Below are 25170 nucleotides of genomic sequence, written 5' to 3' on the forward strand. Positions count from 1 at the left end.
GGCTGTTTCCCAGCTCAGGCCAGGCAGAGCTGCCTTGGCAGGGCCAGACTCAGGTTGGGGAGTAGAGCTGTGTGACCAACTGAGACCTCAGCACTGCCCAGCCTGTTGGTCCAGGACCAGTTCTGGGCCTGGCTCACCCTGAGGCACTCACACTGCAGGCTCCAGCAGAGGGCACAGCCAGCCAGCACACGTGGGCTGTTCCCAGCATGCAGCAAGCAGCAGGGTGCTGTGGGAGCAGGTGTCCCATGGCTGGATCCTAAAACGATCCCCTCCCTGATGGCCATGTAAGTCCATGACACTTTCAAGGGAGGCACAGCATTTTGCCACAGGAGCACGTGGTCCTTGGTGTTTATTTGTAAACAACTTCCAACAATTCTGGGGCAGCCTGATGACCAATCTGGCACAACAGTTTTTCTTTTTGTCTGAAGAAAAAAAAACCAGAACAAACAAAAACAGAAAAACCATCACTTCAATTTGCAGACCAGTTTTTGTAGGGTATTTTCCGTGGGGATCTCCCTTGGTACTTTTCATCCAGCAGGGCACGCAGCCTGCTCGGACCCTTCTCTTCCATCCATCTGCATGAAACTCCAAGAAGAGGAAAGGGATCCCTCTTTCTGAGCCAGTGTGTGCAGGGAAACTGATATACAGCCTTTGGGGAGGTACAAATCAGGAGACTGCTTAGGGAGCCATCCTTCCCACAGTGCCTCCCAACACGCACTTTAGTTCTGTGTTCTCCGCAGCCAGGACTCTGCCTCTGTGGCATGACTAACAGCCATTTGAGTTGTCTCTATGTGTCTCAGTAGATCATCATGACAAGTGCAACACTGGCATTTTACAGCATGGTAATAATTGATACCTAGATACAGCGTGTTGGCATCCAGATCTTCCTTAACTGATGACCAGCATCACAGAGAAGCATTTATGCTATTAACAGTATGAGTATGACACAATTTAATTTTGTGGACAACGTATGTAGCAGATAAGCAAGATAATAGTTATGCTTTGTATATCACGTAACACTTTCCTTTCAAGGCTTTCCAAACTTATGAAATCCAATAATGAGTTTAGTCTCTGTGTATCTGTTGCAATGGGAGAGCTGTTTGTTTTCAGAAACATTGAAGCAAAGAAGTGAAGTGTTTTGGAAATGTTAGCATTAACTCACTTAGGGTGGATGAACAAAAATCTTCAGGTTCTCAGTTTTGTGGTGTAAATTGTGTTTGTATTTGCCCGAAGTCTGACTGAAGTCCAAGAAATATTCCGTTGATTTCAGTAATTAATCATTTTACCTTTGGAACTCAGACCTTGAGCTTCTGGTGACAAAATTTATGATCATAAGAACCAAGTGATAAAACAGACATCCTTCTTTTCTATAGGGTATTGTTTTAAACAAGTGAGGCACTCAGATAAGAAATGCATGAGTTCCCATCCTTTCCTATGGGAGCTAGGGAAAAGCCCTGGGCAGAAATTGGAACGCTTCCTTTGATCACTGTCTGACCTCTGCACGTTCAAGTCATGATGATTATCAGAGCGATAATTTGGTAATTATGATCATGCTGGAAAACTCTTCTGTCATCTTCGGATTGTCCTGGAAAGGAGTGAAGGAAATAGCTGAGGAAATGAGTATAGGATTAAAGACAATGGTTTATTTCTGTAGGAAGGTAGTTCTTATCTCTGGAAAGATTTTTCCCAGTATCTGCACCTTTAAAAAATGTTGAGAAAAATAAACATTTGCATACATTATAATTTTTTTTTATTATTCATTAATAATTAAACAGCTGTGTTCACATCTTACCTTATGCCCATGTGACAATTTATTGCTCAAATTGCATTACAGAACTCTGAAAATGCTAATTTCCAAGTCAGGGTTGCTTGAAGTGGGGATCTCTCCCACATCTAGCTCGAATCAGCCAAGCCAACTTTATAATTCCTTCTTTTGGCTAGACAAGCTGGCCCATGGCTGACTTGTGTTAGCACTCCACTCTTACCCGTGAGAAGTTGTTTCTGCTATAAGTTTGCACTACAGCAACATCCTTGGTCAGCACCTGGCTGATGCAAATCACTACACAAGCTATTTACTTTATTTCTGTAGATGACTTATCCCCTTTAATGGGCTGAATCAGCTCACAAAGGGGTTAGGGCAGTGCCGGAGGTGGGGACCAACAGGAGAGCAGGCAGCGGAAACTCCCCTTCTGTGGCAACGGGGTTAGCTCAGCCCTTCCACTCAGGCAGTCTTCCCCTGCCAGCGTGGCAATCCACTGAAGCAGAGACCAGAATGACCTGTCATTTGGGAACGCTTCCCAAACAGCATGCATCCTCCTCTTGATCAGCAGCCTCCAATGGAGTCATTTCTATAGCCTCTTTGGTGGAATGAGAATAACTTTGGCACATGGGCATTGCTCATGTATCCATGTGTGTACGTCTGCTTCCAATGATAAGTATGCTAGGGCACCCAGCACATCCCTGGGACTGGCAGATAGTACACAGGATAAGGGGAACAGCTGCTGGAGGCCAGGTGGGACAGTGGAGGACATCTCAGAAGGCACTATGAAACTCTCACATCCTTGCAAATGCTTTGAATCCAAAGTGAGTAATGCCAGAGTGCTCAGCTCTGACACAACACAGCTCCATCTACACTAATAAAACTGCCTGGGAGATCAGGTAGTATGAGGCCAGGGCAATGACAGCGCCTACTCACACACTTCCCTCCGATACAGTAACAACATACCAAATGTACAACTGGGTACAAATGCTTCCTCTTCACCCTACTGACTTCCTACAAAAACCCAGGCAGTTTTATTGTCATCTTGTCACCCTCTTATTTCTTCGTGTCTTCTTTCAAACTAATGCTAACACAGAGTTTTTTATATTAACACCAACAGGAAGGATTTCTGAGGCCAAAAAATACCTGCATAGTCCAGAAAATTTTAAAAGATGTACTCAAAAATTAAAGACAGCCTTTTAAAAAGACATTATCTCTGCAACTACTTTTCTGTACAACCACTTTACTGCATGATTTTTCTTTCCTGTACTCTAAAGAGCACATAACTCTAAACTGCAAAGTAAAGTTCTTCTATAGACTATTTTTGCACAGATTCCAGATGGCACTGAGCAAGTGACTTTGCTATGTAAAGCTAAAGATTTCAGAGGAGGTGACTATAAAGACATACTCAGCTTTTGTACCCCCTTCATCACTGACTGCAGGATTAGTCCAGCCAATGAAGCAGTAGGACAAGAGAAAATCCCAGCAATCACTTCCCATTTTTAGTTTTGAAGCTAGACATCTTTTTCCTTCCTTCCTTCCTTCCTTCCTTGCTTCCTTCCTTCCTTCCTTCCTTCCTTCCTTCCTTCCTTCCTTCCTTCCTTCCTTCCTTCCTTCCTTCCTTCCTTCCTTCCTTCCTTCCTTCCTTCCTTCCTTCCTTCCTTCCTTCCTTCCTTCCTTCCTTCCTTCCTTCCTTCCTCCCTCCCTCCCTCCCTCCCTCCCTCCCTCCCTCTCTTCTTTCATTCCTTCATCCCTAATATGGACTATAATCAATATTTATAAAGTTAAACGGGACATTCTTATATAGCAAAACAAGACCTTCTTTTCCACCTTTTAAATCAGTGAGCCACTGTATGCACGTATGCATACCTGTATGGTCTCATTGGCACCATCAGAGAGATTATGCAGCATGACTGATGATTGAGTCCTATCCTTCATTATAACAGCCCCTGCGTGGGATTTGTGTAGCACATGTATATTTTATTTAATAACAGTGATAAGTAATAGTGACATTAATCATAATGGATAAATAGTAATTAACAGGAATGAATCCTGTTATTGCTTTCCTGCTGTGGGATTTCAAGTGATGGCTCTCATCTTCTAATGGGCTGCAAGTGGGCTGAGCATGACTTCCAAATGCTACTGTTGCTTCTGTTGCCTCAGGACAGCAAGCACTGCAACACAGCTCATCCCTGCTGAGTTGAACAGGACTTTCCAGGGCCATTGCAAGCTGGCCCCTCAAAAACCCATAGCAGACTGAAGATCTGCAAGTACTACAAGCTGTGACTGCTGGGATGGAGCCTGTGAGCAGTTTGGCAATACCACTGTTACATATTAAGGTTTTTAGGCAAGAGAGAGTAGTGAACTCATTTGTTCAGGAGAGATAGCGATATCAGTTTTACTGGCTCTGGAAGCAGATAAACCTGCACAGAGCCAAAGCAGGTGAAAAGCCTAAGCCTGCCTAACTACACTTTCCTAACCACTGCTGGCAGATAAGCCCTGTCCTAGAGGCTGAAACCATGAAAACAAAAATCCAACCACAAGGTTCTCAGGATGCCCAGTATTTTCATACGCAGCCACAAAGCAACAGTCAGGATTTGCTCTCTTTCAAGGATCCTGAAGTACAAAGAAACAGGTTTTCAAGAAGTGCAAAAAAGCATGGAAAGTTAAGGCTGATGTATACATGCCCTTTATTGCCTTATCTCTCCACGTGCATCACCCAAAATACATACATACCCACCCACAAATGCACACCTGAAATAACATCACCGATCACTTGAAGCAGCACCTTCTGCTCCCGTGATTCTTTCATACTGCAGTATAAGAGTAATGTGGTTGCACAGACCCCATTATTTCAACCACATTTCCTGTTCTTAGCCTAATACATTTCAAAAGTAATATGCAGGAACGCCAAGCAAATATATGTATTAACATCCAGCACCAAGTACCACAAAGCCTGTCTCATCTTCCAACTTCTGCCATAGACGTGTGGTGTGATTTCAGTATGCAGGTTTGAGTGGGCAGTGTAGGTATCCAGCTTGTGTGCCTGTGTTTGAGCTTTTTGCCTTTCACTTCTCTCTTTTGCCTCCTTCCCTTAAGAAATAGATCATTTTGTTGACCTCTCAGCAGGGAAAATGAGTTCATTTTCTCGCTGTTTTACTGACGGGATCAAACCCCAGAGTCTAGTGAAGAAAATCAGCCTTCAGTGGTGTTCCCTCCCTGGCTTGTAGGGATGAAACCCTCTACAGATCTGCAGCTGTACTTCCAGAAAATGTATGTAGAAAGAAAAAATCCTGCCTTTTGCCTATGAATGGATACCATCCGGGGCACGCTGAGAACTTCTACTAGAGTATAGAAAAATGGGAAATACAAATTTTTATGTGTAAATGGCTATAATGTGGAAGGTCTTGCTGTTGGATTGCGTTTTATGTACAAGACTTTGTGTACTTCAGAACGACAAAAGATTTTCCACTTCTTGCCACAGAACCATGGCCTCGAGCTGAAGCGTGAATTGAGAAATGCTTCTGCTGCTTATGGCTGTGTAGAAAATACTGAGGGTAGGGAGTGAGGAAATGAACCATGTGGAGGCAATGGTCTCATCACCCTGCTTGTAAACACACCGAGCTGCTATCTAATCCATCTAAGCCATAGCCCCAGTGATGAAGAGAGGCAGGTTTCTGTCTGAGCTGCCTATGGGAGCTGTACTCTTACACCGCATTTCACTGCTGCCCATTGTTATTTCCCTTTTACCCGGCGTGAGCTGCACTAAGAATAATGCAAGTGATCTTAGAGATAGGTGGTTTCAGAGCACTCTTGGTTTTTAAGCATGTGATCAACTTGAAGTCTGGCGACTGTAGCGCAACGGAATAGGATTACGTTGAGACATGGCTTATTTTACCGATCTGAAAGATGACACAGTAATTCAGCTTTAAATTCCTTTACAACATTTTAATTCTGATTAGTGCTGACTAAAGATTTATTACGAGCTGCCTGCCCAGGCTCAGCAGTTTGTTAGTGGGATTTGCTCAGCCCCACAGCAGCAGCCGCTCAGGCTGTGGCTGAGCCCCACTGCAGCACAGTGGCACTGACCGACCCAATTGTGGGCCTTCACCGATAGACAGGCTGGGGTTGACAGTAAATTGTCCTTGGCCATCTTATTGTTTATTCCCTGGTACCTGATGAAAATGTTCTCTTTGGAAGGATGGGTCAGGAGCAGCTAGTAGTCCCAGAGATGCCTACCTACTTCATTCTGCCATTAGCACCATCCAAGGGCACCACTGAATTGTTTCCGGATTATGGAGCACATAGGAACCCTCATTTTTTTCTGGCTTACATTATTTGTGTGTTGTTTTGCTTTCAAGCTAGGCAAAATTGTAGAGAGAAATTAAATCCCTTAATACATCAATTGATACAGATGGAAAAAAAAAAAAAAAGCTTTCAGCACACGGTCCTCCTTCAAGTTTTTATTTGTTTTAGTAATTGATACTACGTTTAAATCACCACGTCGTCTCTCGTTGCCGCTTACCATACCTTATGTTGACTTGTCAGCAATATAGCGTCTCATTTCCCAGCAGCTGCTAAGAGTTTAGTCAACATCCAGCTATACATCGGGACGCCAAACTATTCAAAATCATTCCTCACAGCAATGAAGCCTAATGGTTTTCGTAGTAATTTAACACAGTGACAAGGGAGGGAAAAGTATTTGCTTAGTAGCGGGAATGATGATGGTGAGGTGCTCAACCTGATTAGACAGTTCTTTGTAAACCTGAATGAATCTGCTCACATTATTCAAACAAAGGTCCTTGGGTAAAATGGAAATGGCAGTGCTGTCTATTGTTGCTATCTGGTATAAAACACAGTGTTTGGCTGCCACACATTCTGTACAGCCTTAGGAGGCATCCTGAATAAGGGGAATAAACATTAATGTTTGATAACCAGCCACTTACTGAATGAGACAAGGAGCCCATAGGAAAAATATAAAGGTATGCGTGTGAATGCAGGCAGGAAGATTTGCTAAGGTTGTGCTCCCTGTCTTTTGGAGATGTTATTTTGAAACCTTATCATTCTCACCCCACCCCTCTTCATGAAAGGTTATCTACAACTTTCACTGCTTTCATGTAAGAATTAAACAAATTACTTTCAAAATGGTTATATAACAGTTGTTTTCCCCTAAAGGAGGCTATGTATTTTTGTTTACTGTTCTCAAATGCAACTTATATAAGCACCTAGAAGCAATGCTGTGGAGGTGTTTCAGTGACCATGCAGGTTTTTCTAAGTGCTGCAAGTGGAGGTGTTACCATTCAGAAAGCCATGTGGTGGGAGGAATGCTCAGGTAGCCTATGTGGGACCAGCACAGCAGAGGAAGAAGGACTGGCTGCAAATTGCTTCACCTAAATATAGGTACAGAACTCTCAAAGCTTGGGCCCAGATTTACTTGTTCAAGAGTCATGCTCGGCAAAAGCAAGCTAATGTACAACAGTGTTTGTTGAATTGTGGATGGATTTCTCCACATCCCTGTACTAAAGAGTAGCTTTACTCTATGCTACTGGAGTAGCATAGCTAAGGCTAGCCTACAGGAAGCCAGGCTGGCACAGGAGCAAGTCATACAGGCAGAGAGCTGCTGAGGAGCAGCACTGCTTCTGGAATGATGGCGGGGAGCCTTCCCATTGCTCAGACCCTGAGTAGCTTCAGGGGCAGTCACCTGGAGCAGGAAAGTGAAGGAAGGCCGCTGTACCTGAACCCTGCCCCACCTGCAGTCTGGTGCTGCAGAAAGCAGTTCTGAAAAGCTCTGAGCTGCCCTTTTCTGCATGAAAAGCAAGGAGAGGAGTGTTCCTAAGCTACTGCATTGTGCCTAAGCAGGCAGCAGTCTCTTTGAGGAAGGACGACTGGACCTGGATCTGCTGAGGGCCTCTGGTACAGTGAGAGTAAACAATAATTCAGTGCTGCCTTGCAATTGCAGTGCGAGCAGCTGAAAGACATGATACTGAAGAGCATGGTGGTCAAAACGCAGATAGGAATACCAAATAGGTTAGCTGTCGGTATCCCGCAACCTGGGGGCTCCAAGTTATGGGGTTTTTTTTGTGCGCATGGGCAGTGTTAAGCACTTCCACGTCAAGAACTGAAATCCACAAGAGCCACGAGCATGCCGACCTGTACTGGCTCTGCTCTGCTTATGGCTGGCATCCATGAAAGTGGGAACCCCGCTGCCTTCAGTCCACAAAGCCAGCAGGGGCTGCGCCCTGCCTTCAGCCCGAGTTGTTGGCAAAAGCATGGCCAGGGTGCTGGCCCTGCTGGAGCCGGAGGAACTCAGCTGGTGACAACAGCACGGGGCAGATGTGCCAGGAAAGATGAAATGAAGGACACATCAGTACACCCCAAGAAGGTGACGGCGCTGCGTCAGGTTTCTGCCCTGGGTGTGGGTGCAGGTCTTTGCTCCAGCGGCCCCACGGCCTCTAAGCGGGACTACCCTCCTGCAGGCCAGCGCTCCCGCAGCAGCGTGCCGGGCTGTGAGACGCGGGGACCGCGCAGCTGCGGGGCCCGCAGCCTCAGCAGGTGCACGCTGAACGGAGATGCAGAAAGGCCGGGGGGCCGCGAGGCGTTTTGGGGTGCGCACTGCCGCCTGAGCCTCACCCCGTGCTTCGTTACCTGGGGGCTGCCAGCACGGCCGGGGGCTCCCCCTTCCCCGGCTGGCCGGGGGGCGGCGGGGGGCGGGTGTCCCGGGCGGCGGCGGCGGCGGGCGGGCACTAAGACCGCGCCGCCCCCGGGCGCTGCGCGGCGCGGCGGCTGCAGAAGAGGAGGAGACCGGCGGGCCCGGGAGGAGAGGCGCGGAGGGGAGCGGAGCTATGCTAAACCTGGGGTACCGCTGAGGCGGGGCAGCCAGGCCGGAGGCGGGAGCTCTCCGGCTCCCGAGGCGGCAGGCGGCATTTCGGCGCGGGGAGCGGCTCCGCAGCCACCGGGCCAATGAACATGTCCGTGTTGACTTTGCAGGAATACGAATTCGAGAAGCAGTTCAACGAGCATGAGGCCATCCAGTGGATGCAGGAGAACTGGTGAGTGCCGGCGCTGAGCCCGGCCGGCTGCGCGGCCCCGCGGCGCCGTGCGCGGGCACGGGGCTCCGCGGCTACCTGCCCGGCCCCGCCGCTCCCCGGCCCCGCTCCACCCGCCTCGGATCCACATCAAACTTCATTTCCAGCCGCGCCGCTATCAACTTTCCGGGCTGCGCGAGGAGCGCTGGGGCCGGGATCCCCCTCCCCGTCACGACCGCTCGCCCACGCCGCCCTCCGCGTCCCGGGGCCGCGCAGCCCGCCTGGGCCTCGCCGGGCACGCCTCGCCCGCGCCGCGCTGCCGCCCTCCCTCGCCCGGGGCCCGGGCTCGTCCTGCGCGGCCCCTCGGTACCCTCAGTCCGGGGAGCTGTGGGGAGACGGCGGGCGGCGCTGCCCTTGCCGTGGAGGCGGGAAGGTGCCGGGTACCTGATAGGGCTCGGGCAGGGGCTTGCGGCATCCTCCCGTGTCTCGACTGGGCTTCTCTTAAGGGCAGGATAAGCAAAATGACCAGCTGGGGGTTTGCGTATCCCTGTCGTCCTGCAGATGAGCTGTGTGGGTACCCTGTATCGCTCACTACTCACGTGGGCGCTCTGTATCATGGCTCATGTGGGTAACTTGTGTTGGTACCCCATGATGCTCGTGTCTCTGGAGAAAACGAGAGCATATAGGTGCTCTTGGTCTGAGAGCATTGGATGCTTCCAATTTTGTCCACGTTCTGGGAGAAAACTGCCATCAGAATAGGACAGACTGGTAGAAGAGGTTGGAGGGGGTGAAGTCTGAGATGTGCATTAGCTGGGTGAGCCACAGGAGATGCAGTTCAGATTAAAGAACATGACTGGGAACCAGGACTCCTGCATCGTCCTCGTGGTTCTCCCGCTCTTCATTATGTGACCTTGAGACAATTACATAACCTCTCCTGGGCCTCAGTTTCCCCAGCCAGCAGAGACCCGGGGTAATAATGCTGAATTACCTCGTGGGGTGCTTTGGGGGTTGAGATACTGTTTGCTGAGGGCTTGGGGGATGTCAAGTACTGTGTAAGTGCTAAGCAGCGTTACTGAAGTCTCCCTGGCTGTGTACTTGCTGCAGTTAGCTAGCTGGGACTCATCAGCACGAGGCCCTGCTGCCTGGGCCCAACAGAGGAGGCCATCAACTCTGTGCTCTGCTGTGCGGCCTGAGAGATGGGATGCTCCATGTGCATGGAGTCCCAGTGTAGTTTCGCCCTCTATGAAAGAGCTGATGCATTCATAAGTTTGATTCATACGGAAGCAAAGGAGAAGAGCAGTCTGGCCCAGGGATATTTCAAGGAGTGAGATGGAGCCATGCCTGCTGCCATCTCCTAGCAAGTTTCTCTTGAAAATACTGGTGAAGCTTCTCCCGGATTTCAAGTTAGCTTACGCATCTTTGTCTGATGGAAGTTTACTCACTTAATGAAACAGGTCCTATTCCAGCACGTGAGATGTTGGCGGACGACTAACAGATAAAACACAGCAGCCAAGGGCTGCACAAGGAGGTTTCCCCACTTCCCACCAGTTTACTCTGTATGTTTGTCTGCACTGGCACGGATGGCAGTGCTTGCCTTCCCAGCTTAGTAGGCAGAACTTGGATGCACACATCATGACTATGAGATGAAGTTATTAAGTAGGGATAAACACTGTTGTTTCTTCCTTAACGGGAGGATGAACTCAGGGGTCTGGCTTCCCAGAAGTCTGTGGCAAGAATTTATGCTCTTACTAGTCATTATATGTAGGTAAACAAGTCCCAGAGGTGTGGCATTTGTTATTTTACTTCCATCTCAGAAATAGTTCTCAATGCCTTACAAGGCCAAAAAATAGTAAGTAAGGTCTGTAGCCTGTAAGAAGTGGCTCTAAGTGTTGAGTGTTTCTTCTGGGTTTGGTGGAACATCTGTGGAGTCTGACTTGATTGCGTGTGAAGACAGACCGGATTTAGGCAGCATATGAATCCCTTTACATACCCTCTGGGTTCTGGGCTGTTTGAATACTAACAAGCCCTTTTAATTATAACTTTTCCAGCCAAGCTGGAAAAGCTTGAATGCAAAGTCCTGGGGTAGTGGCGTGCCCCTGGGTACCAGTGTGGTTGGTCTGTATATGTGATGGTGCAAGGGACAACATGGCTGCTTCTCTTTTGCCAGGGCTAAGCATCTTTTGCTTCCATCTTCCCACTTCAAGCTGCTCCTCAGGACAAAGGAATGTGGCAGACGCATTACCCATTGCAAATACCCATGCTTGCCTTCAGCACAGTGGGGTTGTTCTCCTCACTCCCACTCTGCCTCTGGAAGTGTTCCCTGCGAGGCTGATGTGGATGGAGTCTTCCTGACAGCTGAGAGCTCTGACAGCAGTGAGGGAGGGCCTCCTTACCTCATCCCAGGTCTTCCTCTGTCAGTTTACGGAGACCCTCATCCCACAGTGAGAAGGCTTTTTGGAGCGTGGGCCTACATTAGCTGTGCTGTACAGAGGCTGCTGTTGGGATGCAGAGGGAGAATGAACGATCCATTCCCAGTACCTCCAAGCTCATGGACTTCATGCCTTCCTGATGTGCCATCCCACCACCCTACTGCTTGGCGGCAGGGTGGGTGTGAGGCCACCAGTGTCAGGGGCAAAGGGCTGGTTCCCTACCCCACACCAGTAACAGCACGTTTGGGAGAGGCTAAAGAGCTGCTAGGTCCATCGGGTCCCATGGAGCAACTTGCACTCGTGCTGTGGGAAGGCTGTTGTTTACCACCATCTGCCATCAGAGAGCTGGATCTTCATATAAGATGCAGCACCCCACTGATCTTACCGTGCTTGTGTTGCAGGAGTTGTGATTTCGGCAAGATAAGAATTAAGCCAGGAGTTTGTTAAAACAATTGCTTAAAATGAATTCTCAGGTCAAGCTGTCCCACCACCTCCTCCCAAACTTCCTTGAAAAGAGATGAAGCAATTAATCTGCGGAATATTATTATTTTTAATCAAGCTGCTCCATGAGAGTGGGTGCTGCTCTAGCCCTTCATTTCTTGGAATCAATACAGCGTGGATTTTGCAGGGGGCCGTGGGCTCAGGCAGGCGTGCAGCGAAGGGGCCAGCAGCGCTGCCATCCTGGCTGCAGGCACTGCGGCGGCAGAAAGCGGCCGGAGCTGAAGTGGCAGAGATGGGTGGCGGGAGTGCTGGCAGCTGGGTGCCGCCGCGCCGCAGAGCGCCAGGTTGGGGCATCGGCACCGAGTGACAGTTGTTCCTGTTATAATTGTCTGGCCAATAATAATTATCTTCAGATGTCTGCTGACGAGGGGCTCGCCAATGGGGAGGCAGGAGGCCTGTGCTGACTGCGCCGAGATTATCTGCCTGCGGTGACGTCAGGCGAGGGCTTGCCGAAAATCACAGAAACTTTTCCTGTGCTGCTCCGCCGGCGGCGGCAGAGCCCTGGGATCCCATCCCGAGCCATTGGTGCCCTGGGAACGCAGCAGGGCAGCCAGCAGCGAGCTTTCAGGTGGCAGCAGGAGGATGAAAACAGAGCTAGTTGCTCCCCGAGGGTGCTGTGGGGCTGTGCCGTAGTAAGTGGCCATTTTTGTTAATGAAGCTGTAGGGCAGAGAGAAGCCCCGTGGAAAGTCTGGCGACTCAGACACGACTGTGAAATTAACTCTGCGAGCCCTAGATTAGTGTAAATGCTTTTGTATTCAAAAAGTTGGTTTTAACCTTTTGTTATCTGAAATTCTGACATGGCAGGGGACTGAGAGCGCCCCCAATTCTGGGAGAAATTCACACCCTGCTGTAATTCTCTCTCCAGTCCAAATTGAAAATAGATGTGGAAAGGCAGAAGGTGAGCCAATTTGGGTTTCAAGATGTGCTTCCCTTTTAATAATTCATGCAGGCACCATCGTTCTGGACAGGTTTGTTTCCTAAATGCAGAACAAGCTTCTCTAATCCATTTAAGTACTCTTACCTCATGCAAAAATCAAGAATGAGAGGCTGTGCCTATCACTCCAGGCGTATGTGTATGGCACCTAAGATTGATGTAAACTACTTTATTTTTTTTTTTAAACCGAGTGCTTGCAAAATGCTGGGGGGGCATGAGGAGGGGTGCTGCAGTTACCCTGTCCTTCTCCTCAGTGCCACGGCAAGGATGCCAAGTGCAGCACTGGAGCTTCACCATGGAGGCTGTTTTATTTGACGAAATTCAGAGAATGTAGGTTACCTTTACATTTATTCCAGTGCACGAAGGCCTTTCTGCTGCTCTCTGGTGCAAACTGGCCAGAAAGCTGAAAAACTGAAGGTACAGAGTGATGCTGGTGCCACAGAAATTAGCGAATAACAACTCCTTTGCATTTCCCTCCTCCTTTCCTGAGCAAAAGGCTGATGTACTGCAGCATCACAGAACTCTGCCTCTCTGAAAGTGGAAGGACAGAGCCAGTGGGGAGCAGCAACGCTTGTCATTTCAGATGATCAGGTATTTTCTGTCTCCGTGTGTGCTTGAGGAAAACAACAGAACAGAAAAGATGGTGGCACAGAAATACCATCCTGAAGATAAATGTGTTGGTGCCTTCTGGATTCAGCCTGCCTCTGAAACACAGTCACTGGCCTTTCCCTCACCCTATTCCTGGAGTTTGAGCACATCTCTTGCTGTGCAGCTTCATGAATTTTTAAGTCTCTGAGAGTGAAGACATCTCTTCTGCTTTGTATGTGAAACACTGTGTGCTGGTGGGACTAGCCACCTAGTAAGAATGGCCCACATGAACTCTTTTAGGAGACTGCCATTATTTTCAAATGCAAATTTGAATACTGAGGAGAATTTTCACTTAAGAAGAGGTATAGAATGCTGAATTACTTTGGCACTTTTGAAAAAACAGCTAGCATTTTCAGCTAGGTTCATGTCATGAGAGCAGAATGCAATTAGCATGGTTAGGATTTTTGATCACTCCATTTGCTACTCTACTTAATGTAACTGGCCTCGCAGACCACTGAAAATGCAGTCAGCCTTTGTGACCAGAGCATTTATTGCTCCCTAAGGAGTAAAGCCTGGTCCTGTTAATGTTGGCCTCAGCAGAGAAAGGTCTGGCCAGTTATCGAACCCTCAAATTTTTGCTTTGTGTTTGGAATTGATGTCTTCCCCACAGCTGCCTGTAGTGGCACTGGGGATAGAGGGATGTTTGTACTTATTTCTTCTTTTAACTCTTTACACAGTCTCTGCCCCTTGCTCAAGAGCCTAGCCCAAGCCCTTCTCAACTGACTTCCACGTGAGGACTCTTAGTGACGAATTCGGAGATTAGAAGGAGTGACATCTTGTAAGAGAAAACCTGTAATGTTGCTGTTTTCCTAACAGTGTTAGCACTGGACTGGTTCCCCAGGTGCCTTGGGGGTGCAGGCGATGGGGACAGGCTGATGGGTGAGCACAGAGACTCTGCTCTGCTTCAGAGTTTGTTGATATGCAGGAGAATATAGAGCTGGGATTTCCCTTTTTGCTTCAAGGGTAAACTTTATGAGTGCTTATGGAGCTTTCTGTAGCTTTGAGAGTGATTTTGTACTACAGGGTCCGCTGGGAACGCATGAAGTAAGATGACAGAAAACACTCTTTTGAAAGCTTAATCAAGAGAGAGTTTAGATGCTTTTTTTTTCCTATGGAAATGGTCAGAGATTAAAATATTATTTTTAAATGTAAGTTGGCATTGGCTGAAATGTAAAATAAACTTTTCACTGACTCAGACTGTATTGATGTGAGCTATCAGTACAACCACGTTACCTGTGTATTGCTGTTTTTTTTGTTCTTGTTTTTGTAAACTTTTGTCAGCCCGCTTGAATCTTGTCCTGGGCTGAAGCAGAAAAAATTTGCCTTTACTTTGTGCTGACAGAGTGCCTTGCAAAGTGATGCTCGATCCCTGAGTGAAGCCCCCAGCACTGCCGGCACTGTGAGCCCTGCCATTCTCGCTTCCATATATGTGTGTCACAGTGTAGCATTCCCTGGGCTTCTGTGGGATGCAAATACAGTCCGGTGGGGACGTTGGGGTTAGTGGCATCCTGGCCAGCAGTGATGTGGGTGGCAACATGGCTGTGCTTGCACCTGGGCTAATTCAAGGAAGAAGCTCTATCATGTCATTAAGATTGGAAAAGACCTTTAAGATCACCTAGTTCGACCCCAACCCATCCCTACCGTGCCCACTAACCACATCGCTCAGTGCCGTATCTACATGTTTCTTGAATGCCTCCAGGTATGGAGACTCCACCACCTCCCTGGGCAGCCTGTGCCACTGCCTGACCACTCTTTCTGAGAAAAAAATTTCCTAATGTCCAATCCGAACCTCCCCTGCTGCAACTTATTACTTCTAGTCCTAAGGGGCAAAGCCAAAGTAGCAGTGTGTACTGCTTTCCTATCCAAAGTAGCAATTGCACATGATGGCAACTTTCTTTGTGCCCTTTGTGCTGTGTTCCATTACACATCTTCAGCTGCAAGCCTTATTGACTCTTGTGGGGGCAACAGTCTTACCTTTGATTGCCACGAGGCTTACTTGTGTTAATTATGGACTCGGGAGCAGGTGGAAATGCTCCAAAAGTAACATGACCTGATCTGCCACGGTAAGTGGCCAGGATGTTGCGGGGGAGACATGCCATGAGGTGATGAAATGATGGGCAGATCTTGTATCTGCCAAGCAACCTTTGACCCTGTGTAGGGAGAGTGGTTATTTGGAGTGGTGAAGAAGAGGAGTTTGACCTTGTGCCAGAGATCCTGGGACTTTGCAGAGGGCGTACAGTAGTTTGTGCAATGTGCAGCATGCAGGGGAGTGATGATCAGTACATCCACCCCTGAGCGTGGGGGAACTTGGCTTCAAACTGAACGTAGCCATAGCCCAAACCCACATAGCCCATAGTACAAACCCACATCCATCATCCAGGAGTAGTACTTCAGAATGTGCTCAAGTCCCATGGTTTCAGTGAAAGTTGGGGGCTTATGTTGTCTCTGAAAATTGCTCCTTGTGTCTCAGTTTCTTAGCTGGAAAATATGAAGCAAATACTTTCTGAGGTATTACTGTTTGTTTTAACCGTGTCACAGAGGTTATTCTGAGATGGTAAGACCTATATGAGTAGTTGTGTTACAAGAATTCAGAAAACATAGCTTTTATGCTAATACTGTGCAACTTTACATTTGTGTAGCACTGAAGGAAACTTAATTCTTGGCAAGGCTGTGGGACACAGTCTGTCTCCTTGATTGTGGTAACTGGAGAGTAAGAAGCTGCTCTAATACTGGAGAGAAGGCAGTTTATTTTTGTTATCATGGGATTAAACTGCAAAAGTCCGGGCCGTTTGTAATTGCAAATTTATGGAAGGACTTGTCCTTCAGGTAGTCCAATAAAGCTTCAGACATCTTCTGATGATAACTTTTGAGTAGAAATTTTAAAGCTTACTGGTAATTAGTTCCAGCATACGAAGCTTGGAAATTGAGTGAAAAATAAGTTGATCATCATCCACAATCATGAACTCCTCAATTTGAATGCACCGATTCTGGCACCTGATGAATTCACTTACTTCTGGACATGAAATTTATGGTCAGTCCAGAGTGTTATTAAGGATGAATATCTACCCTGTACGTCTTGAGCTGTCAGTGATATAAACACACCTAGAAAGAGCAATCCCAGGGATTGCCAAGTAACATCTTCAGAGGAAGAAACAGCGGGCCAAGTTCGTCTCAGTAAGAACACCAACATGGTGTTAGTGAGGAGTCTGATCCTCTGACTAATAAAGTTGTCTGGTTTTCTTTTTTCTTTTACATTTAGAACTGTTAAGAGGTACTTAAGATGGTAGTAAATTCCCCTAAGTATAAACAAAAGCAGGATGCTGAAGTTGTTGCACTGTCCTGTTCAGGTAGTGGTTTTATTAAGAGATCTTTACAAAGTCTGGCTTTCCTCTTATTTTAGCTTTAATAGGGAATTTTCCCAGTTCTCCTGTGCATCTGCTGAATTCAGGACTTCTGTAAACAGTGATGGGAGTGTTGTGGTTTCAGACATACAATGTACCCAGGCAGCTGAAAGCCTTGGGTTTTCTTCCTTTCTTGCACTCCCAGGAGAGGCTGGTTTTCCATCTCTTTTTTCACGTCTCTGCAGATCACAATTAAGGGAAGTGTTTGTTTGTAACTAAGAACTTTTTGGACAGCTTAGGTTTAGATCCCTTGCTTGCTTGTGGTTTCTTCATCATCCTTGGTTGACAGCTGGGGATTTCATTGTGTTTCCTAGGTAGAAGCTGAAATCACAGAGTTGCATTAAGTGAACGCTGACTGAGTACACAACATTGATTGTGGACCCATGATGAAACAGGTTATTCAAGAGACAAAAGTGTTTTGAGATGGAGAGTGTTTTCATTATTTTGTGAGGGCACTGCCCCGTTACGTTTTTGCGTAAGACTCTGCTGTTGGCTGCTGTCTGAAACAAGATACTGACTGACCTTGTTCAACTTTTCACCTCACTTAGTCACTCCTGTGTGCTTAAATAGAGTTTTTTGGTCTTACAGCTGATGAAGAAAGTACTATTTTTGGTACCACTCACACCAGAACAATCCGGTAGTGACCTTCTGTTTTGCAATGGCTCTGTGTACACAGAGCGCCACTTTGGCTTTTTACGTCATTATTTGTTGTTTCAGAACTCTGTAAATACTTTGGAGTTAAATCCATTATCTTTAAATCTTGGATTGGCAATTCATGCCAATCATCCTGCCTTCATACCACAGCATTTCTGTGGGTCTGATACCACACAGTTACCACATGGGCACTGCCCGTGTATGTTGCCTTCTGATGTAGTTGCATGGTCCTTGATTTCTGAAATAGAGCAATAACAAAAGAAGGCTGCTGGTTTGTAGCTTTGCTCAGCCTGTGTCATATCTCATTATGAAAGGTGCCTCTCTTCTGAAAAGCACATTGTGGCAACTAGCTGGGAAAATCCTGGATAAAATCTATAGTAAATTCTCCGCTGACTTCAATATGGGAGAGAAAGTTTCTAAACTTGTATGTAGATGTTAGATATGTATGTATGTTAGATAAATGTAATGTAGCATCTGGGATGTAAAATATTTTGAAATGGTCATTACTGTAAGTGGAATAATTGGAAAAGATGCAAGAAGATGAATAGAAAGGAGATTGTGTCTACATGTAGGAAAAATACACACCAGACTGATAAAATGGGCAATCCAGGCAGAAGTAGTAATTATAAGAGCTAACACTGGTGAGCGAGCAGTGCTCTTCCCTCTGTTTTTTCTAGTTGTATGCCCTGATTGAAAAGAAAAATGGACTAGATTAAGAAAACATCTACTGTATATCAACATTAAAGCTGGGAGCACAGATTTCAACCTCAGGTTTTCCAAATTCTCTTCTTGCCTTAGCAGTCCCCATGACTTCAGCAGCTTTGACATCATGAGGCATATTCCCTGGTGGAAGGCCAATGGCTCCAGGGTAGACCTGCAAGGTATGTAAGATCCTGAGGGTGGTCCTTGGATTTCTGAACTTTTATGAGTAAGGTGAGCAGTTTTGAACTACATCAATTTAAATGGTATATGTGATCGAGGGAGCCTCTTGACAGACCACAAGTATTTTGCTACGCTTTCCTTTTACAATTTTCTGCAGGCTTTTGTCGTGACAGGCCATCTCCTGATGACCTTATTAGTTACAATCCAAATTTATTGCTGGCGAACAGTAGGTCCAGTTCCATTAAACTAGATCATGTTGCATCTGCTTAAAGGGGACGTGAGCTAGGCTTCAGACATCTTTAGTCAGTTTTTCTTGCTTGAATTTTCAAGAATGAGTTGTGGTGGAATTTCAAGAAGCTCATGTGTTCTTACAATAGAGACACTTGTGTTCATTGTATTACTGTGCAGACGTACTGTTTTCTAGTATCCTTTTGCCCTTCTCTAAGGTCTAGACAGAGTATTTACAGTCATGTGCTAGGTGAGTTATATGCTTTAATGACAGAAAGCTAGGTAGCATCTCTAATGGTAGTAGATATGCCTTGCAAGTAGTGGTTCTGCACTGCTACTGGGGCTGCTCTGAGAGCTACTCAAAGTCACTGTGGCTGAAAATCTCAACCAGGCTAGCTTGACTACTTCACTGACTTTCACCTGAGGTCTCTTCTCAGCTGCAGAGTCCTGTATGACATTAAAAGAAAGTAAGATTTTCATTTCCAGCAATTTTGACAGCCTCCCTTAATGCACACAGTAGACTGAAGCACATCAGGTATAAGCTTCATACCAACATGTGTTTCCCTTAACCCTGTCCCTTGAATATCAACCAGCCTGTGGGGCAACATGGCAGCCTCCCTGTTGCTCCTTGCTCATGGGGGTGATGTCAAAATGAGTTGGCCTGCCAGTGTTCACGGGATCTGGAGTACGCAACCACAGCAGCAGTCAGATGGCCAAGGCCAACTGACATGGCTTCGCCTGGGGCCATGACCTCCTGTGGAGACTCAGAACGGCCTGATGAAGGCAGTAAACTGTCTGACTGCTCCAGCTGGCTTTTCTGGAAGCTATCTGTGTGACTTTCCCAAAAGCAGCCCCACAGGAGATGGAGATGATGTGTCCGCTGGTACTTAGTGCCCATGGAAGCACATGTGTTTTGTGGCTCACATACTCTGAGCAGTCTTCTTCTGGCTGCCTGAGTGGGCACAAAAGCTGTAAGTTGTGAATGACTCCAACCCCTGGCCCCACACAGGCCCACTCAAAATCCAAACCCTATGTCTGATAGCATTGTCCAAAGGCTCCTTGAACTCTGGCAACTCAGGGCCACGCCCACTGCCCTGGGCAGCCTGTTCCATGCCCACTGCCCTCTGATGCAGAACCTTCCCCTAACCCCCACCTGACCCTCCCCTGACACAGCTCTGTGCCATTCCCTCAGGCCCCGTCACTGTCCCCAGAGAGCAGAGCATCCTCTGAGGAGCTGCAGCCGCCATGAGGCCTCCCCTCAGCGTCCTCTGCTCTGCGCTGAGCAAAGCCAGGGATGTCAGCTGCTCCTTGTATGTCTTGCCCTAAGAGGGGTAAGGCACCCTTTTGGAGAACTGCAGGCTTTCAAAGACCCTCACTATGAAAACTGATGTTTGGGATTCATTCCATTCTGCGGGATTACATACGGTGGCTGTGATGTTAGACATAGCTTTGTTCCGATGGTGATATGAGTGCTGCTAAGTTGAGCTCAGCTGCCACTCCTTGGGCTTCTTGCAGGACTGCCATAGAGAGGAGGGACAACACGTGAAGGAAGTGCATATGTAGTAAATGGGGTTATGTGGTGGATCAGGGGCCTGTTTCCCAGAGATGCTGGCTAGTGATGGCTTTTACATGCCATATCAGAAAAATGGGCAACTGGCAATAAGTTTGCTGGTGGCTCGAAACCCAGTGAGTTTCGTAAGACTTCCTGGCCCTGTCTCTTGCTGCCTCGTCCTACTCACCACTTTCTGTAGCCGCAGCCAGCAAGTGCGGTGCAGCCGTGTGTGATTCCCTGGCCAAAGGCAGAAGGTCAGTGACTTGGTTTGCAGAGCTCGTGGGAGGATGAGCCAGGACACGGGCTAATTTGTAAACAGGTTCAGTGGAGTGTTTTCTGGCCTACAGTGCCAACGGGCTAATTCTGAGACCAGGCGGTCTTTGCAGTGACAAGTGACTAGATCTCTACCATCACTCTTCTGTCTCTAAACATGGAATAGATTTCTTTTTTTCTACACAAGGGGAGAAATGGAAGAAATCTGCAGCAAAACCTTCCCCAGAGCTACCTGAAAATGCATTGCCCTCCTTGCAAGTGGAGCCCTTTGTACAGTGATGGTGTGTCACTGGGTTGATACAGCTTCCCATCTGACTTTGCCTGCAGTGCTTCCAGCAAGGCTGCCCACATCTGCTGACTCATGCTTATGCTGCCTTTTTCCCTTGTGTTTCCTGTTGTGTTGACTTTTAGCTCTGCTCCCAGGGCTGTGCCTCAGACATTCTATGATCAGAGTGCACGCATTTGCCTGCGATTGTGGTGGGAGATATCTACATTTTGTGACAAATGCTAACATTGCTCACATACAAGTGAGCAACAGCAATCAAATAAAGGGGATGAAGGGCCTCCTTGGGAGAGGCTGCTGTGCCTCTGTCCCTTGCTGCAGCGCTGTCCCCATGTGAAAGCGCTTCCAAGCTGTGCAGTGCAGGATCTTGCTGTGGGTGTGGCATTAGGAGCGTGGAGGAACTTTAGGGCTGCTGGAGTCCCGCTGGTCTGCTTCTGCCATCTCTGCATAGGGAATCAAAGCCTGGCAGGATGCTTCCAGATGAGGTTCACCCAGCTCCTCTTCCTTGGTGACCTGCTCCTTTTCAGCCCCGCTTGTTTTCCCACTTTGATCTTCCACCCAGAGCAACTGAGTGACTGGTTCTCTTGCCACTTGAAAGGATGACTGCTCTTGATGTACAGTGCTTAGGTGTATCTGGAAGTACAGCTCGTTTCCTGCTTATCTGCTCAAATACCATCAGTACGAGCCTTAAGGAACACTCCCTAAAATCTTTGAGGATCCAAGTTGGTATGCAAAGACAATTCTTTTCACTTCACAGTTAAGGCTCCTGAATCTTATCTGTGGGTATCCCAGCTGGTTGTGTCTGTTTGTTTTCTCAATCTCTTCTGATCAAGTCACCGTTCATTTTTCTTAGCCACCTGTAGATTTTAGGGCCTGCTTGCCTAAGGCTGATTTGAAGCCTGTCTCACGAAGCTGCCCTCACATAATGCTCTTTCCTCTCTTTTTTTTTTTTTTTCTTTTGTTTAGATGATGTATAGTGTTTTACCAGCAATCCTCATGCAAGGAATGACATTGCATGGTCAATTACCAGGAAGCTAATTAGCAGACAGCTTCTTCCCTCATGGATCAAAGAGTGTTACATACCCATTCCCAGGAGCTTGTACCACACAGGATAACCTCGTGGCAGCACTGCTGTAAATGAAGCACACTTTTCCCATTTGCCTTTTCCTGCTCATCAGTTTGTGTCACAGCAGGAGTGGGCAGCCAGCATTCCCCAGCATCACCGAGTGTAATTCAGCACTGAAGATGCCTTTGAAATCCTGTCTGTGTTGAAGCGATGACCTCTACACGCCAGTTCTTTTTTATTATGCTAACCTGTATTTATGGTACTGCTTATTGCAGGTGTGGGTATTGCAGGTTTAGTCACACGGGGGACGTCTGGCATTTGCAAATGGAAATTCAAGACTTGAAAGTCTTGGCATTTTTTATTTGAGATTTCTGCAAGTGCCGGAGGGCATAAAATGCACAGCTTCTCTGGTGTTTTCTTCTGTTAAATGTTCCTCCGTAGCAGCAATGACTGTCGGCTTCTCAAACTGAGCACTGAAAGCCCTCCAGGCATTCCAGTGACAATACTAAGGACCTGGGACCAACTTTGCTCATTTTTGTCACTGATTCTGAATATGCGCTGTACCAAATATGTTTGCAAACAGTACAAGGAGGGCGTGTGTACTCTTTGCACTTACTTTTGCTGATTCTCAAGAGCAGTGCCTGGCACTGTGGACCCATTCAGTGAGGACTAAATGATGACCAGAGCATGTCCTCCATTAAATTAGTCCTTCTCTACTTCATCTTCCTCTGTTTTCATGTTATATTTACTGGCAAAGAAAGTCTGGCATCACCTATTTGTAAAGGATAAGTTTTATATTTGTTTTACCGTACCAAACAGAGACCAGCCCTGGAACAGACAATAATATGAGAGCTTTAGAAAAGGTACCTCATCTTTATCAGTCGATGGTATTGCGTACTCTGAGTGGGTACTATGAGTGGGCTTTGTCTTCAGCATGGTGCTATGTTCCAGGACAGGGTGAGCAGTGGCACTGCAGCAGGGGATCTCTCCTCCACCCCAGGCAGCAGGAGTGCTTCCAGTGATGTTTTGATGTTCCCTTGTTCAGCCACACAGTGAGTTTGGGGAATGAATGGTTGCTTCAGTGCAGATCTCAGGAGTGAAAATGGGAACCAGGACGCCATATCCATTCCCTTGCCCAAATCAGGCCATCCAGCTTTTCATTTAAGATACAAGGAAGTGATTGTTACCTCCTGAAGATGCTTGGGGCTGTGGGCAGAGACAGGGAAACATCCATATATTACTTCTCTCTTAGGCCAGATTTTCCAGCTGTTTATTTTACAAGTATGTTGAGACATCTTAATGCAGTTAGCTGTTATTAAGATCAACAAGTTAATTTTAATGACTTTAATAGACTTTAGTGTTCGTGTTTAATCCACTACTGTTCACTAGCCTACATTGTATGTTGATGCCTTTTAAAGCTTCAGACTTGGTAGCTCATTGAAAGTAGCTCAAGTATCATGAAAGCTTGTTGATAGTTATTTTTCCCATATCCTTGGATTAATTTCTTTCTGCTAACCAATGTAGACTTCAGCAGTGTATTTGGTCTAAAATTTAAAACCATCTTCACAAGATAGACTGATATAGTTGTAGAAGCATCAGCAGCTGACTTTGGAAAGAGTGCCTGCATCTGCCCAGCAGAGGTGTGGAGAGGAGGGGAACAGATTTGGACTGATTCAAATGAGGCATAAAACTGTGTTAGCCAAGGAGGTGTAAGAAGCTGTCCAACAGACCATACAGCCTTGTTCACCGAGATGAAACTGGGCTCTGGGTGTTTCCATCCCACTTCAGGTTTCCAGGGAGAAACATCCTGCCAGTTACAGCACAAGAATAAGCATCAACCACTGCTTTTTTCTGTTTCATTTGAACTTCTATTGACGTAAGAGTGCTTCTCCAGCAATTCAATTGTAAGTTCCAGAGTTTCTGAACTATATTAAAGTTTAATCTGCCCTCTAGTAGCTGACAGTTTCTATCCTGATTTGCAGTGATTAAAAATGAATCTAGCTTGGATTTAGTGGTACTCCAGGATATGGACATTTTGATCTTGTAAGTCAGGTTTTAAAGTAAATGTGCATTGCATATACACCTGCTTTATTTAAAAAATAGAGACAGTGTATCAGCTTTAAAGTTAAAATTATTCATGATTTCCTGGCTTATTGAGAATTGCTGCTGTATCACTGGAGCTAAGCTATCAGAGAGCATCTTCCAGTTGACAGTTCATCTCTTACAAGGAATGCCTTTTATGATTGGTATCAGAAACATGTACAAAAGGAGCTTTTATGTCTGCACCTGTGGCTGCCATGTTTCTGACATAGTGTTTGAGCTAGCAAACCCAGCCCTGCCACACTTGGCTGAGGCAAAGCTTCCCCTAATGCCGTAGGACAAGTTTTCTTCTGTACCGTGAGCCATATAATAGCGTGCTAATTTTACAATAGGGATTCAAATGCATATCTAGATTTGATTCTCTTATGGATGTAATCCTCCTATGATTTTTCTATATATTTTGTCAGGCTTTTCTGTCTCTAGTTCCACATTAAATGCCTGCTAACCTTCCTTGGATCAGCTTTTGATGTCTAATAACTTGAGGTAATGAGTACAAATCCTGGGATTTATATATTTAACTGATTTATGAGTAAATATCTTTCAGACTTTGTTTAAATCTCTGCTTGAGTTCAAAGAGGTGCTGATGTATTGCAGTCATTTTGTCGTTACTTGCATTGACAGATTTTCTCCATTGACTCTTCCCTGGACGTGACAAATACTTTTGCACCAAATGGAAGCACCACTTGGGATACTTTCCATCAGATCGGTGGAGTTTTTACAGAAGTTGCACTAGACCTATTCTTCTGCAGATATTAACACCATTTAATTTCTCTGCTAGTCAAGAATAATTCAGTATGCCTCCAAATTCCTCCTGGTGGTTTATTAGTTCACATTGGGCTACAATATTTTCTCTGCTTAAATTCTGCAGCTAAAATGTGCATGACGAAACTCATCTGGCTGAACCCGAAGTGTTTGATTCCCATTGTCACTGTTGCATCTCTGTGACATTCATTGCTTGCTCTTTGCCTTTTTCAGGTTTTGATTCATTCAGCTTAAAAAGTCTTTTGATTCTTCGTTTTTAAACAAAGCTGATAAACACTTCTGTAATGCGTCTAGTGCTTTGTGGAGAGAAGACTGATGAATCAGGACTAAGTTCTAAGCCAGGTAGGTAGGAAGTGAAGCGTGAAGTACAGACTTCCAGAAGCAAAGAGCACAAGACCATTTCAGCTTTTAATGATATGTGAAATGTTCTCACCTTGTGGAAAAGTGCTCTCCAAAATCACAATTGTCTTTAGGTTATTCTGTGTGTACAGTCATGCTGTCTCTACTAACAGCTAATCTCTGATACAATTACTCTTCAGTTATGAAATATCATTTTACTTGAGACACCAAGGCTTTTTGTCTTTATTTAGTGCTTCTCCTTTTTTTTTTTGCTCTCCATAGATGAAACTGTAATATCTGCCTTACCTGTACCAAGCGTAGCAGAGCAAATAT

At 46.4% G+C, this 25170-nt stretch overlaps 1 protein-coding gene across 8 annotated transcripts in view; it reads left to right on the forward strand.

The window, feature by feature from the left end:
* The first annotated feature begins 7877 nt into the window (after positions 1 to 7877).
* The window catches only part of ELOVL6 (ELOVL fatty acid elongase 6), a 70545-nt gene continuing 53252 nt past the window's right edge, over positions 7878 to 25170 (forward strand). The window contains exons 1-3 of one of the 8 annotated variants that reach the window (XM_046940321.1): positions 12198 to 12346; positions 13140 to 13240; positions 13975 to 24840. Coding sequence is in view for 3 of the 8 variants with exons in the window: in XM_046940314.1 (XP_046796270.1) it covers positions 7902 to 8141; positions 8747 to 8808 (302 nt within the window). In the remaining 5 variants the exon portion in view is untranslated. Of the gene's footprint in view, positions 8142 to 8274; positions 8365 to 8571; positions 8809 to 12197; positions 24841 to 25170 lie in introns of those variants that run through there. The other 7 variants (XM_046940314.1, XM_046940316.1, XM_046940319.1 and 4 more) reach the window with 7 other exon arrangements.

The sequence above is a fragment of the Gallus gallus genome, chromosome 4 (assembly GCF_016699485.2).
Source record: "Gallus gallus isolate bGalGal1 chromosome 4, bGalGal1.mat.broiler.GRCg7b, whole genome shotgun sequence".
Classification (NCBI taxonomy): domain Eukaryota; kingdom Metazoa; phylum Chordata; class Aves; order Galliformes; family Phasianidae; genus Gallus; species Gallus gallus.